The sequence below is a fragment of the Anguilla rostrata genome, chromosome 2 (assembly GCF_018555375.3).
Source record: "Anguilla rostrata isolate EN2019 chromosome 2, ASM1855537v3, whole genome shotgun sequence".
Classification (NCBI taxonomy): domain Eukaryota; kingdom Metazoa; phylum Chordata; class Actinopteri; order Anguilliformes; family Anguillidae; genus Anguilla; species Anguilla rostrata.
In genome coordinates, this window is record NC_057934.1 from 10,404,162 (window position 1) to 10,420,470 (window position 16,309).

Below are 16,309 nucleotides of genomic sequence, written 5' to 3' on the forward strand. Positions count from 1 at the left end.
GGCCTTTTGATGAGCAGACTTTTCCCCCCCTGCCCTATAAGTATCCAGCTGCGTTCCTTCCTCATTTCTCACATAACCTGCTTTTTCATCTTTGTGTCTCCAGCCCATAATCAGAGGACATCCGCAGCATTAAACTAATGCATACAACAGCCATTAAAACCCCAGCGTGCAGCTTTTGATACAAGAGTATTTAGTCCTTTTGAAACTACTCCAGCAGTTATTTCTAAACAGTTGTTGAAGGCAGTGTAAACAGCTCTTTGTCTGCAAAGTGTCCGGGCGATAAGGAAACAACTACACCAAGCATTGCTGCATTCAGGATTCTCAGTCTCCAGCTCAGCTAAACTGGGGGAATATTTTCATACACCATTTTGCTTGCAGCTACCTTATGTCCCTCAGTATAAGACTGGTCCTTTGTTCAGGACTTGGAAATAAATCTCTTTTCTTGATCTGATTTGCGTTGCCGAGGAGGAGGGCCTGCAACTTAATAAGAGATTGCTGACATACGGTGTGTCATTTGATCCAGCCAATTAGCACAGAACCCGTTTTGGCTCAGTCTTTGAGTTTCCCTTAACTTTAAGGAGATGGATCTATCATGGGACTTCATCACGTGAACGCTCAGTTTAATAGTTGCTGTTATTTTAGAAAAAGTTCTATTTTGTTTTATTAAAAAAGAATGCCTGTTCAACATTAGGACCATGCGCACTCGTACCAGACTGAACCTGGTTTGAAACTGAGGCTTTTAACCAGTGCAATACACACCTGAAAAAGCACTTCAGTCGATAAATACAAGCTACCATACAAATATTCTGAAGGTGGTTGAGTGACATGCCATTAAAAGTGCCATTTCAGGTGGGTCTAAATGCTTGCAGGTGATAATAATGCATTTGATTGTCTCTGTTGACTGTTGGGTCTCATCCATTTACATTCGCTACAGTAAAGATGGCTGGGCATTCCTCAGGCATGCTGTGCTTTGTTAAGGCTATTTCAGTCCCTACAGTTATGATGTGGCACAGCACAATATAACAGGGCAGCAGGGTGGAGTCAAGCGGCCCTTTTTTTCACTGGGAAAATGAGGCTTTAATTCAGCGGAAAGTGGTTTCTATATTCTATATTTGCCCCAGCCATACAAAAAACTCCACCCAAAAGACATGTACAATTCTGGAATAAGCCCACAGAACTAGAGTTTCTTTATCCACAGCTTCTGGTTCATTAGACTTTTTCCTAATGATACCAAAGTACTCAAATGACAAGATGTTCCATTGTGTGCCTTGTCAGAAAAAAACATTAAATTTATACAGAACATTATATTTCAAACGGCTTTTCATTATTATTTGTTAGTATTGGAAGCCTCCAAAACATCTCTTTACTATCAGTTCCTCCACAGGTGTCGATATTTGCCTCTTGATATACCCAAATTCTGCGTCTGAATAAACTTTGGACTGCATTGGTGAGAAGGCAAATGACACAATGGGTTTTTTTTATGCTACCTCTGTAAACATAGCATACCTTTATCACTTATAAAAGGAAATGGCTAAGCTGTCCAAATCCAGCCAAAAAAGGAGAGCGGAACCTCGCAGTGCTGACTAAGGTGCCCATAAATCAGGAGCTGTAAAGATGGTGTCCTCTGTGTCTGCCTGGTGGGAGGGGGGGGGGGGGGGGTGTCTCCAGTGAGCTCCAGCTGGCCGGTCTGTTCGGTGAGTTTAGAGCAGCGCACCACTCAACACTGGCAACCCACCAGAAATTGGACACTGATGTGCACCATGCAGAGGGGGCAACTGGTAATTCACAGTGTGTGTGTGTGTGTGTGTGCATGTATGTGCAGTACGCTTGTGGATTTGTACACAAGTCACGCTGGACTCCCGGGTTAGTGTGGGAGGGTGTGGTCTGATTTGTACCGCATTTGAATGTGAAGCAGGGGAAATTGCTACGTTGGGAGACCTAAATAGCAGTGGCAGTACAGAAGTTGCCATACTGCTAGCACAGCAGCTGCCTCCGCATGGGTGCTGCCTAGAAGTCGGTTTGGGCGAAGTGCAAACACAAATGCCTCCAACAGACCCGGGAATGGAAATGAAAGAAACCGGCGCTTGAGAAAACGAGCAAGTAATCATTCTGTAGACAGTTTAAAAAAATAAAATGTTACCCCAACTGACGACTGTTGGACAAGCCATGTTTGTGTCATATTTAGCATTCACTTTCCAGGAGCAATCTGTAAGTTCTGTACTTTTGTGCAGATGCGGTTAGCTGTTTAAAAGACGAAACTATCGAGCGGGCCATTTTTAAACAGGATTTATAGGCAGTATTATAGCAGTTTGCACACTGCCTGAACTTTTTATGGAATGGCACTGTTGTGCTAGAAAAATCTGACGTAATGAACCACGTGGATCAGGATATTGTCACTGAATAGAAGTTGTTTTTAGGAACAAAATGTGCTACTTTTTTCTAATCACACTTCTTTCTCACATCTAACTTATGGTGATGAGCAGAGGTTTTGCAATTTTCACATTACAGCACGGTAAGCTGAAGTAAAATATGCATAATGTAAAACTGATTGGGAAGCATGGACACGTATAGACTAATAAAAATAACTAATATTAGTATAAATTTAAAATATGGTAATAATATAACATAGCTTTAGTTTCATTATTAAAGTTCTGTTAGCTAATTTGTACATCTAAATCAAACTGGAACGGTAATTCAGAATATTATTTCAACCAACAGCTAAAAATATTTCAGTGAGTTACTGCGATTGGTTTTAAATGTATGAAAAAGCTCTCTGTATAGTTTGATTTCTTCCAGGGGTGAAACGTAATCATTTCATGGCACAAAACAGCTTTACGATTAAAAGACAGCATTTATTGGATGACAGTCTTGTAACAATAGCTTAAGTCAGCATTATTTCCACTGGTGTGCTGGAATCCTACTTTTTTCTAGAAAATTCCATGACCTTATTGGCCATCACTCTCTGACCTCTGACACCCAAATGAATAAGCTCAGCACACAGGAACAACCTTTTTCCAGAAAGTCCACCTGGATTTTTCCTCAAGTAAACCATGAGAACAGCTTTTTTTTCCTAACACAAATCCATAATGGGGGGAAATCAACAGCAAGCTTACCCTGTGAACAAAAAAACTGCCTGTTTTATTTGATAAAATAACTTGGTAAATTTATTTTTAAAATGACATAGAAACATTAAACAAACAAAAGATGTCCATAGTTAGTTTACTTGTACAATACATTTCCAAGCAGTTCACTATGGTCACCTCTATCAAAAACTATAGAGTCTTAAAACTAAAAAATCATAAATACAACTTGAGGAGATAAACCCAGTTGTTTGGTCGGTTGACACCAGTCAAGAGATTCTGTGAGCTGAAAAACAAACACAGATAAACAAACGCTGCAAACCAGCTGCAGACAGGAAGTCTACTGTACATACAGTAAGACTGTAAACATCTGTTTTACAGAGATTCCTCCCAGAACTCAACACTTCAGCACTACTGTTAACTCTATTGAACACATAGACACACGCGCGCACACACACACACACACAGGCTCACTCAAGTCCACTAACGTATAGCTGAATGACTTCTAATGTACAGCTAAAGAATCTCTCGACAGTGTCAGAGCCGTGAGATAAAACTTTGGCTGGAAACCAGTTTTTTTTCTGTTCACCAGTGCCATTGCTCCCCTTCTCTCTGTTCATATGCATCACATTCCAAAAAGGCCTTAAATAAGTTATCAAAAATAAACTGCCATGTACCCACAAGACTTTCCATAGAAAGGCTGAATTTACAGTAGCTATCATTGAGGTCTCTGTTTCTTTAAGAAATATATACTTTTAAATATTGTATGTAGACACTGATCAAATCTCCAAAGTATTAATTTTCTTGGGCACGTGTTTTAATTTCAGGTCTTATCTTGGGAATTTAAGCAGCATCACTAATTTGTTCATTAATTATCTTGGCATAAAAATACAAATGTAATTAGGGCCCAATTAGAGGTGGGTGACAAACTCGATAAACTGGTATGAATGAGTGCACACTTAAAATAAAATATTAAAATAATTGAAAGTGTATGACAAACAACATTGGAAAAGTCAAAATAAAGACTGGCATTTGAAGAGACTGTACGAATGCATTTCAGGTGTGCTAATCAGCTGTAATTAATCCGGTCTCAGAAACTGTCGACAGTGTCCATATCAAATGTGCTGAATCTCTAACAGTATTAAATTCTAACCAGGCATGTTTAACCGCACACATGTAATGAAATACCCCGTGAGTCACTTGAAAAATGTGCTTCAATAAATTATAAATGTTGAGCAGTTAGCTTGCCGAATGGTGATGATGTAATGGCCAAACCTGCGTTGTGGCACAGGGTTGGACTTGAGAAAACTGACACTGACCCGAGTACATCTGAAAATCTGTGAAACATAAGAGCTGTGATCAGTACAGAAAATGAATTGGCAACAGCAGGTCAGCAGTCTCAAATCTCGAAAGCCTTACATCAAAACCCTGAGGCAAACATAATTTCTGATTCTGACAAAACAGTGATGTGATTATATATATATATATATATATATATATAGATTTATATTTCTGTCCTAAGGATGTCAAGATATTGAAATTTGACTTTTAGTCACCCCCCCCCCCCCCCCCAAAAAAAAGGCCAACACTCTCTTATGTTGTTCAGGTTTCCTATTCACATCATCAAAGAAGGGGGCTCCCTACTGCAGGTAGATGAGTGAGAAACTGCAGGAGAAAAGCACTAAAACCACATCAAGCTTTCATCAAAACCACAATTATTGCCATCCATTATTAATATGCTCAGTGTGTTTTGTACTGCAGATGAAGGACACCATCAATCTCAATAAAACTCTTTTACCTTCAACTTTCATAATAAAAAGCTTGATGGCAGCATAACTCAGCTTTGATGTAAAATAATTCACAAGCTAAATCAGGTCGGCTCTGCTGTCAGTTGCTCTTTGGAGTCGCCTCCCCTTTAATGAATGTTGAGTCTTCAAGTGATTCAAGTGTAAAGCACAGACCCTGGAGTTTCCGGCCCTGATGAAGGTTCGTACTGCGGCTGTACCCACAGTCCTCCTACGGCTTTGCCTTCTCCACTGAACTCAATAAATATTTACAACACATTCCCTCGACGCTACATATTTTGGTTTCTCCAGTTCTTATCTTGTCAAAACGAACACAAAAGTTAATGGAAGTTAAACATCTTTTCTTCAAGCAAACTGATAGTCTTGTCAGTCAGCGTCGCTTCGTCGTAAACAAACTTGTAGCCAAACAGCCTCATTGTCGGCCCGCAGACCTTCTGAACCACTTGGGCCAGTTTGAAGGGTATGCTGAACCTCCACTTCTCCACCTGCTCTGAGGAGTTTTTCTGCGTGGAGTACACGCCGCTGGCCTCCTTGGAAGCCTGGGTGTTCTTAAGGATCCACTCTTTCACCTGAGGGGTGAAAGGGATCCCGGTGAAGGAGTACATCTGGGCCGCTTTCTGCATGGGGAAGCGGGCGATGTCCTCGTAGCGCACTAGCATGTAGCGCCCCCGCAGCCAGGGCGGCTGCCTCAGGCCCGCCTCCGCCGACACCCGGATGTTGTCGCAGTTCCCCTTCAGCTTCTTCACCTCGTCGTCGTCGATGGGCACCTCCCCGTCCACCGCCCACTTCTTCCAGTTCTTGTACTTGGCGGAGAAGGCCACCATGCGGGACGCCAGGACGGCCCGCGGGTCCCGCACCAGCTGGATGAAGCGCACGTCCAGGCGGGGGTCCTCGGCCAGCGGCCGCAGGGTCTCCAGCTGCCGCACCCGCACCGTCTTGATGGCCCGGTGCTCCTTCTGCCGGCAGGACTCGGAGGCCAGGGTGAGGTTCAGCGGCCCGCAGCGCCTGACCTTGCAGTGGTAGCGCTCGAAGACCTTCTTGACGAAGGGCGTGCAGACGGGCTCCTCGCAGAGCGAGCTGCTGGACTCCCGGCGGAAGAGGGCGGTGGTGACGTGGTCCACCGGGAGGGGGTTGATGAAGGTCTCCATCAGGCTAAAGTCGCACAGGAACAGCTGCTGGAGCACGCCGCGGTAGGCCCTGGCCGAGGCCGTGGCGTTGGTGCCGCCCGTCTCCAGCGTGAGCATCTTCTCCACGTGCCAGAGCGGCTCGAACAGGTAGAACATGTTGGCCCCCTGCTGGTTGAAGAACTCGCCCACGAAGGAGGAGCCGGTCCTGGTGGTGGCCATCAGGAGGATGTGCTTCTTGCCGCCGCCGCCGCTGCCGCCGCCGCCCTCCGCCTGCTCGGTGAAGTTCTCCAGGCGCCTCTTCAGGTGCGGGAAGGCCAGGTCCAGCTTGCTGAGGGTCGGGTAGGACCCGTTGCGTTTGGCAAGGAGGTGGGCGGAGACATTGTACTGCAGCGGCGTCTGCGGCGTCTGCCTGGGCGTGAGCTTATCGGAGACCCTGTGAGACAGACGCAAGGTGGTCAGGAGAATTCAATTGTTGACACAGCAGCTACTGACCTGAACCCCTTTTGTTCAGTGAACTACAAGAGAAAGATAAATTAAGAAGACTCTTGAGAGTCACAAGCATTGTTCATAGTTGGTTGCAGTAAAAATAAGTAATAACATTTCTGATAATATCTGTCTTGAAAATTATGTTGAATTCTTACCCTTTAAACATCTAAATAGTAAACAACAATCACCCCCACGTACACACATTTAAAAATAACTGTATGCTTACTGAAACAGGGAAGGATTTAATAGACATAGTAAATTACATCACAGTAGCTGGTCATTAAAGCCGGCTTACTTTGAGATGATGTTGTTTTCCTTTTCGATGATGACTATCGCCACAATGAAGATGAAGGAAATTGTGTATTTGATCCTCATTCTTGGACGCGATTATTGAGATTGTTTCCAGGGACGGCTTCTCTGTCAGTTCTGCCAATGGCGCAAGGATCCACGGCTGCCTGTTCAATGAGGCTGAGAGTTCATTGTGTCTCGCCTTGCAGATCCTGGCTTCATTCTGCAATGCCAAACAAACATTTAGCACACCAGCAGAACAGCGAACATGAGGTAGCCAGACGTTAAACAGCCATGTGAAGAACTTCTGAGGGTGCCAGGGACCATACAGAGCATTATTATTACCCAGGCACATACAGGCACTGTATTTTTGCTGACAAATTCCAAAAAAAGACTCAATGCAGCACATAAAGCCATCACCACCTGCGGTCTATATTTTGAATTTAATCACAGAAAAACCCGCCATAATTCAGCTGGCTGGCCGCATGATTTTTAGTAAAAGTAAACTAAATATAAAGTAACTTTCAGAAACATACATATAAACTATATCACCGCACTTTTTTCTTTCTTTCTCTGTGTACTGTAAAGTTTAGGTTAAATTAGAAGGAAGGCTGGCATTGAGGGTAATTACCCCCTTGAAAAAATATGCACGCTACACTGGGGAGCACAATGAGATGTAAAGAACAGACCCACCAAACAAGCACATTCTACATTCAACTGGAGCCCTGCCGACAGCACAACACCACACTTGCAACCCGCTACTTTTATACACACAACAGGATAAGTAATGAGAACTATAAATATGCAGGTATAAATACGGCTCAGAAATCAAAGGAGGATTACCATCTTTCACAGGGCCACAAATCTCCACAACATAAACACTGTAAACTCGGAGCAAGAGAATCCACATCCTGGCACTGAAGGCAGCATGAGGAACTGTGTGGTCAGCCTCCGCCCCCCTGCCCCCCTCCCCCAACCCCCAACCCCCAACCCCCAAACCCCGGCCGAACTACCCCCACCACCACCGCCCCTGCACCCCCACCCCCGCACCCCGTCTGCAACCCGACACCTGTCAGTGTGTTACAGAGCCCTTTTATGTGTGAGAAGACATCAGCCATCTGCTCTTCCTTTCACCAAGCTGAGGAGATCTGCTGAGAGCCAAGCGCCATACCATTCATCTTGCTACAAAATAGCGTTCGCTGGAGGTGCACTTAAAAACTGCCTCTCAAACTGAGCGTGTCATTCAGGGCCGGGCCTAGAGATCACACATAAACAAGTACTCCGTTAGAAACGTGTGGGGTCCCTTTTAAAGTTACAGCCACCGCGCCTAACGTGACCAAACATAAGGAACCGAGAAAGAGAAGTTTAACAGTAAAGCATGTACTAAGCGAGATACAGATAAATAAAAGCTGCCGTTTTAGTTTTGGCAGTCTGTGGAAAAAATGTCCATCAAAAATAAAGCAAACTATAAAAACAGTTTAGCGCTGGCATTTCTAAAACAGGCATGCTTGTGGGAAGATACAGTGGGCAGTCAGCCCTAGCAACTCTGGCAAGCTGGTTAGTCATGAAGTTAATTATCGGGCCATTTTCCACCTACAGAGGAAGTGACCTTGACTGACGCAGAGAAACCGAGACCGCGAGAGGAACAGGTAGGCCGTCAGGTTGAAGCAAGAATAAACGTCTGTTTGGGGGAAACGAGCCTGTTTATTCCAGGTCTGTAAACTGCAGTCGTTGAGTCGTGGTGGGAGTTCACAGAGAGTCGCACAGCGGGGGTCCGATGAGCTCGCCCCGGTCAGCGGGAGTTCAGATGACTGCTGGTCCCCTGAGTGAGAACGGGTGCAGCTTTCACAGGGACTATATGAGGATGTCCTGCACTTTCCAAATGGCTTTCAGTATCGGGTTACATCCCAGCCCGCTGTGAAGCGCTGGCCCCTAAATCCGGGAACACACAGTTTAAGTTCTGGGAGATAACCAGGGAGTGCAATCGCAGGTGTGTCTGTCATGTTGCGCAGGCGCAAGATGCTTCCTTTCTGGGGACTTGTAGATGTAGAGGTGTGTGTTCAAAAAACCATTTGTGTGTGTTCCAAATGGGAGCAGACCTCATCAGGAGGCAGCTGTGATTTGCACCAAATAGTTGGCCAAAGTAAATAATTAATCAGATAAACATTGATGTAGCCTACTCACTACAGCTCATAATTTACTGTGCATTCATTTACAGGAGGTTGGTCCAGAGCTCACATATGCTTAACACTCACTCTCTTTCTGTTATTCCCTGTTTGTGAGAAATAGAGAAGTTCAACCACTCAAACGCAATTGCAAAGCATGCATTTCTGCAACTATGTGTGTTCCAGTTAAGCTTCTAGGTGTTCAGCGGGGGAATCAACCTCAGATTAGAAAGCACATTTGAGTGGCTTTTATGACTAAATAGGATGTGACAAACTTCTCAAGTCTGCAGCAGCCACAGATTTCCTGTCTGCTGTTCTACATCTCTTCAATACCTCAATAACTCAAACACATTCAGCTCAACCACCAACACTTGTCTGTGTCTCTTAAAAAAGTTGAGCGGTACATCTGTTTCTCTTAAAAGTCTGGTCACTCTTCCTATGGCCTCAGGGGGGTAAAGTAGAGTACTAGCTGTTTACTTAACCAAACCAGGGGTAAGTACTGCGGAGGAGAATAAAAAGAGTTTTATGGAATTGTCCTATATGATTACAGACCCTGCCTCGGGGTAGAATCAAAAAATGAGAAAAGCTTTTCTGAAAAAGATCACTGCAATACAGCTACAGTTCTAACAGCAATTTTTATTCACTCATTAATATTTGAACTGCTTTGGTTAGATGTTAAAGGTCTTCAGTAGATGTGCACACACGCGCACACACACACACACACACACCGTAAACTTAGAATTACAGGGTATAAATGCAGTCAATGAGACCTACAGACGAGCAGAGAATTATCTCAAATACCTGTGGCTTGATCACAATCACAGAAAGCCATAAAGGTGAGTTTATGGCCCAGAAGTTAATTTCAGGGAATCAAAAGATGTAGAAGAGGATGCTTTACCAAAGCTTGTTCCTGCTTGACAGCCCAAAAGCCAGCACATGAGGAATGCATATGGTTGACAGGGAAGATGGGTGGAATCAGAGCTGTACTGTGAACAGATTTAGACCACTGCCCAGGCTGAGGAGGAAGGGGGGAATCTGGAAAACTGCTTAACATGGAGAATACCTTATCTAAACAAGTAGTTTAAAGTGGAGAATCTTTAAAAAGTTATAAGATCTCTATGACTTTTTGAAAGGGAAAAACTGTCCCTCAAAATAACCAGCTAATTACTTAGCACCAGATGGAATGCCCATGGATATGTTTATTTTTATAAAAAAACAGGATGTGTGTACTAGATTAAATATAAATTGTTTGGAAATTAGAAGTAAATAATGCAGTTGAAGGGACCAATATCTGTTCCAAAAGATCTTAGTTGGTGGAAAGCTTCCAAGTCTTAAGGGGTAGGGATTCTAATTTGACCTCTTGTGAATGACAGAAAAATAACAGTGTAGAAGGACATTTGTATGTTTCCTTAATTGGGTGTACACATTCATCATTATTTATTTTCTAAAGCTAAGCTGTTTCTGTAGCATTCTAAGTGTCTGAAGAGTCCTACTCAGGAACCCACAGTTCTGCTTCCATGTCATGGCACATGTCCACAATTTATTTTCTATTTTTTTAGTTGCACATTAATGCAAATCACCTCCAGTTAACTAAATAATTTTGGGGGATAACAGTCACCATGAGATTTTTGGGCCAAAAACACAGGAATTTATCAGCGGTGTAAATGGTGCACTGCATTGTGTTGTTGTTTAGTTTTTGGTCAAGCAAATTTCACAGGTCCTTCAGACCTCCATTCTAGCTCTTTGGAGCTGAAGCTCAGTTCTAACACCCTGATGCAATCTCTGTCTCGGGCAGACTTGGACCATCCTAACCAACCAGAGAGACTGCAATATAAACAGAAAACTGATTGGATGCCACCTCTGTGGAATTCTCTGTATGGTATGTTTTAGGGACTGACATTTTAGTAAGAAACTGCTCTCAATGTGGAATACCAAAGAAAGAACATAAAGGACATCTGCAGCAATTAAAGCACGTTTGGACTTTCGGCAAAGACATCTTTCACCCTGGCTTGTCCCACTGCATACCACAGACACAAAGATCTCTCAGAAAGTGAAGGCTCTCGAAATTTCTCCTGCACAGTAGGCATTCTCACAAGGTCAGGCCTCAAAATTGCCTTTCCTCTAAAGCACGCCACTGTTTGTTATCAAGTGCCATTTTCTTTCCTGAGAAACCCTGATTCGAAAGGAAAGAGAATATAACTGTTCACATTTTCTGCTAAGTAACATTACCGACGGTGACTCAGGGCGCTCACTTTGTAAACTATCTAGCCACTCACATGTTGCCACATAATAGCCACTATTAATGTCTGAGGTTTGCTGACTGTTTTCCACACGGCTTGGAACAGATGTCTGCCTCCCAGTACTCTCCTGAATGGGCAGACGATGATGTATGATGAAGCAAGCCTCAGAGTATGGTGAACCATTTAAAAACTGAAATCGTATATACAAATGGTTCTAAAAATACTCAACTATGACAGCATACATTTTATTCTGGCAGTATACATTTTATCCCACCTGGATTCATACAATCTCTGTAAGGGTTAAAGTAAAACTGAACATTTCACCACAACTTTTAAACTCTCATGCAGCATGCTCTTTCTAGCATCAGTGTTCTGAAGGAGCCATTTTAAAAACATTACAGCACAGGTAAAAGTAAGAGTTGAGCAATTAAGAGTAGGAAAATTACCAGCTTGATTTGTTGCATACATAGACATCTTTATATTAAACATCATTATGTTTTACCTGATCAGATGAAAAGCAAACACTACAAATGGTGGTATTATAAAAGGTTTGCTTTTCAGTATTAAGGAAGCCTTAATAAAACCGACAACATCAGTAACACAGCTGTTTTAAAAAAAATTTTTTTTTTTAAACATTCACAGTACATAAATCATGTTCTTAATTAAATAAACTAATACTACATAAGACTGATCATTCTGTGTCAATGTGGATTAGAATTAATAGACCATGTCTGTTATTCTAATCATTTAGCCATATTTATAAAGTATGCTCCCCGAAATATGAACCGTAGCAGAAATACCTGTCTCAAGCACAAAAGGATAAATGCTGTGTTAGGCCAGGTTCAGCTAAACATCAGTGTGGCTGAGGTTTTCAGTGTTTACACAACCTCGAGGTACAATAAACCTACCTCCTATGAATAAACTCTGAATTGGATGGCTTTGTGTTTATGCAGCATGACTGTGATTTCCATTGTAACAGATGCCACTTCCCAACCGCTTGAGAAGGCAACGGGTTTTATTTGCTACTTGAAGCCGCCATTCCTCAGACATGTTGCTGAGGGCTCTGTATATGGAGAGCTAAGCCAGAGCTACACTGTCAGTGAACACAGGGCAGGAACAGTGTACTTTCCACAGGCAGCCAGGGAAACCTCATTCATTAAAGTCTTCACGTAGCTAATTAGCTAACATTGAGCCCTTGATTCTCTCCAAAGGGTAGATTTAGTTAAATACATTTCAGATGAAATTGTAATAGCCAAACTACTCCTGAATAAGTAATTCATATTATTTCACTGCTTTCCACAAAACTAACTGGAATGAACAATAATTCCTGCATATGGTATATTGTAGTCAAAACATCATTCACTGATTGATGCAAATTGTGTACAATCACACTACCGTCACATTGTCTCCTTAAGTTTCCAGCTATTTTAAAATGTAATAATACGATAGCCCTTTTTTCACTGTAGAGCTGAACCATACCAGGTCGTTTAGGTTCAGGTCTTCCAGTATGCATTTGTTTTGCTTTGGTGGTGCTGGGCCTGAACTGTAAGTGGAGTTGGAAATCTGCTGATTCCATGGTGGTTAGTGATAAAAACACTGTCATCACTGGTCACAGAAAACAACAGCGAGAGGGATCTACTGTAATATGGAGTCTGATCTTTTTGGGACAGTATTCACTATTGGATTTCATACAGAGTACAGGCAAAGCTCTCCCTCTAGGAAGACACTTGAATTCAGTGTTGGCCATGCTTGCTTGGTTGTAGGTCAAGAGTAGAAAAAGAGAATAACAAAGTCAACTGAACATGTGACAGTTAAGAAGTCACATTATAGAGGGGTACTCTATAATCAGTTGGCATGGTATCTCTCACCACATCTCACAGCAGCAACTCCTCTGGCTGATTGAGAACCTGCAGTTTGCCAGCAACAGTTGTGTAAGGCCCACAGTCTTCAGTGCAATTGCTGTGCAGTTCAGCTGGAGAACTGCAGCGTGATAACCGATGACTATCTACACGCATTTCAGAAAACACACTTGGTAACTGACATGAAGAATCATAGTACTAGGATGGGCTTGCAATCCTGATCAATCATTCCTAATGGTTGAGTACATTGCTGGTGCAGTATCACAGTTAATGTTGGGTATGAACCAAGTATGAACTCAGTTAACTAACCTAGGCCTAATAAAATGTTTGGAAGCTATACTTTCTCTGCTCCTGTGCTCCAAATTACTTATTTATGAGCTATCTTCTTTCCCTCATTCAAATAGGTGCTACAATGAGAACCTTGCAAAGAGGACATAACAATGTTACAATATTGTGTCAAGCAGACATAACAATTCAGTTCAAGCACAAAGCACTTTGGTCTAAGATAAACATTGAAATTGTCCTTTTCCCCATCGATTTTATAACAGGAGACAGATATTACCTATTAAGAATCAATTTTTGATGGGAAAAGACCAGCCTTCCAAAACTACATTATGTTATAACCTAACAACCACACACACTGCATTGTAGCATCATCTGGGCATAACTAAACCGTGCCAAAACAAACAGCTTCACAGCAGCAAATCTTTATTGTATGTTGGCTAAGTTAATATAAGTCCGTTATTCTGATTCCATCAACCTGTCAGAAGGCTTGCACAAACAGTTGGAATATGGAGGGAAACAATCACCACATTTTACAGATCCGATGATCTCATCAAACTGAAACTATCATTGGTAGATTTTTCACCTAGATAAAAGCTTCTTTGTCAGACAGCTTCAGAATCCTAAGATGGAGACAAACAATCACCACATTTTACAGATCCGATGATCTCATCAAACTGAAACTATCATTGGTAGATCTTTCACCTAGATAAAAGCTTCTTTATCAGACAGCTTCAGAATCCTAAGATGGAGACAAATGCAACTGCTGCAAGAGAACGGAAATAAATATGTGCCGCACATCTGTCTGTTTCTCTCCTAATCTGAGCTACATTTACACCAACGATGTGGGACTCATGTCCTTTATTCTTGTCATTTGTACCTTACTGTGGAACCATCATTTTTTCCATGCAAAATGGAATTCATAGTTCCATGCCCCAGTGCCTGTATTTTTCTGATTTCATAAATCCAAGACGTAGGCCTACGTCCTTAAAGTGCGTCATTATATCCGATCACCTCACTCTTTCATTTTTAAAGAATATGCTTAAATAGATGTAAAAAATCAACTCAGTAACAACTCAGTAACACGAGCAGAACTGATATTGCATATCAGCTCATTTAAAAAATATCCTGTCAGGTCTCCCTACAGAAAAAGAACCATAACAAGGTTCTATACATGAATTACCACGCTGATGGTTACAGCTTTTTGCTGAAAATGCTAAATTTCCCCAACAAAATAATACCCAGTTATACGCAATCCTGCTGTACAATTTCCCATATAATACAATAAATACATGATGCAAGGATTTTTTTTGTTGTTGACACTCACAACAGCATTAAGTGTGTGAAATCTGGAGAACAGGTTCTCTTGGCATGTCATGTCATGCTTCATAACAGCATGTCTGCACCGCACCGGTGAGTGATCTTTACCAATCCCCAACACAGGGCAGAGCATGCCTCAGTCACGTCCGCAGACAGCTCCCCTCAAAGTCACACATCCACAGTCCCCAGTGACAGATGACCTGGTGCCGCCCATGCACAGGAACTGGAAGGCTGTGGTTGGGGCAGTGTGTGTGTGTGTGTGTGTGTGGGTGGGTGGGTGGGGGGGAGACAGAGAGAGGGGGGTGGAGAGAGAGAGAATGAGAAACCTATAGATTTCTCTGAAGTCAAGCAGATACCACTTTTCTATATAGTAATTGTCCTATTCAAGAGAAAGGGCTTCATTATTAAAGTAAAAAGTTAATTGGGTTTCATACAAGGTATTATACTGCACTGCAACCTGTGCGATTGTTGTCTGACACACTCAAAAAGCCAGTCTGAATTTTTTTTTTTTTTTTAAGATCTAGGTGAATTACATGACGGTAATAATAAGTCACTTGTCCTCGCACTTGTTTGAGTCTCACCCTTTCATTACTTGCTGCAAACAACAGGCTTTCAACAGGCCATGATTGATAATGTCAAAAAAATTTGACAATACCCAGTGTTAACTCATTTCTAGCCATGCAACCACAACCATTCGGTTACCATTGTTGGAACGTAGGCTACTGATAGTCCTCTAGATATATCACAGTTAGGAGGTTTTGTCTAAAATTATTTTTATATTTTTTTTATAATGACCATGTCTAATATAGCAGATCACTGTAGTGTGTCATGTGTTAAATATGTGTCGTCTCCCTCTCCAACGCATTGCAATAAATGCAGTTATAAACAATAGCGATAAGTTAGATCATAAGAAATGTTTTGCATTTATCAATTTCCCAATACTTACTTCAAAATTATCTTCAGGGTTTTAGACAGTCATTGCTCGGGTCCCCAATGATGATGGCTCGCGTATGGTAGCATCCTGCTTTGTCTGCATCTCCAAAATGATGCTGCTCTGACAACAAATTCCTTTCATTTGCCATGGACACAGAATAAACTGCTCCATGTCCGCTATTCGCCCCCCATGTCTTCCATTGTAAAGATTGTGAATCGGTAATAAATCAAATATATGCAATTCATTTAAAAATAAAACTTATTTTAAGCAGTAATCATCAACCAAAACTCATCAAACAAAAGTTTGCCCAAATTTAAAGTTTAGTATTTTTGTTTTTGGTTTATTTTAAAGAACATACATAAACGACAAAACAAAAACATTCCTGAAACGATATAACGTGCTGCTAATGGCCCGTGAGCTGCGAGTAGAACTTCAGATCATGAAGTGTGTAACTATTCGCCTTAACTGAAATCACCCGAAGCCCCCCAAGTCACGTGGTCACAGGAAGCGCCCATGTAATTTGAATTCTATACAAGGAGCTTACTGTTGCGGGAGGTGTGCCAGTAGAAGGCTACAGGTCTTCACTTTGCTGAGAATCTTGCCGCACATTACAGTCTGTTGTGTCATACTTGTTGCGAAAATATGTAAGCAGCTGGCAACAAATGAACTGAAGATATTAAACAGGTTCGAAGTCTGGAGTGTACAATAAACAATCATGTTAAG

General features: G+C 42.2%; 1 protein-coding gene across 3 annotated transcripts; it reads right to left on the reverse strand.

Moving 5' to 3' along the window:
- Positions 1-2,831: 2,831 nt before the first annotated feature.
- On the reverse strand, positions 2,832-16,102 carry LOC135245822 (carbohydrate sulfotransferase 3-like). Of its 3 annotated transcripts, XM_064319138.1 has the most exons (4): positions 15,599-16,102; positions 14,660-14,883; positions 6,794-7,009; positions 2,832-6,445 (listed from the first exon to the last, which is right to left on the reverse strand). In XM_064319138.1, exons 3-4 carry the CDS (start codon positions 6,871-6,873, stop codon positions 5,206-5,208), a joined length of 1,320 nt encoding a protein of 439 aa, XP_064175208.1. In that variant the 5' UTR covers positions 6,874-7,009; positions 14,660-14,883; positions 15,599-16,102; the 3' UTR covers positions 2,832-5,205. The 3 variants fall into 3 exon arrangements, with proteins under 3 accessions (XP_064175208.1, XP_064175201.1, XP_064175218.1); XM_064319131.1 differs by lacking the exon at positions 14,660-14,883; XM_064319148.1 differs by lacking the exons at positions 14,660-14,883; positions 15,599-16,102 and adding an exon at positions 7,630-7,732.
- Between the last annotated feature and the right edge of the window lie 207 nt (positions 16,103-16,309).

Coding starts and splice junctions, on each gene's coding strand:
- LOC135245822 (XM_064319131.1), bottom strand. CDS start 6,873: ATGAGGATCAAATACACAATTTCCTTCATCTTCATTGTGGCGATAGTC. Junction 6,446..6,793: donor GAAAACAACATCATCTCAAA/GTAAGCCGGCTT, acceptor TCTGTCTCACAG/GGTCTCCGATAAGCTCACGC.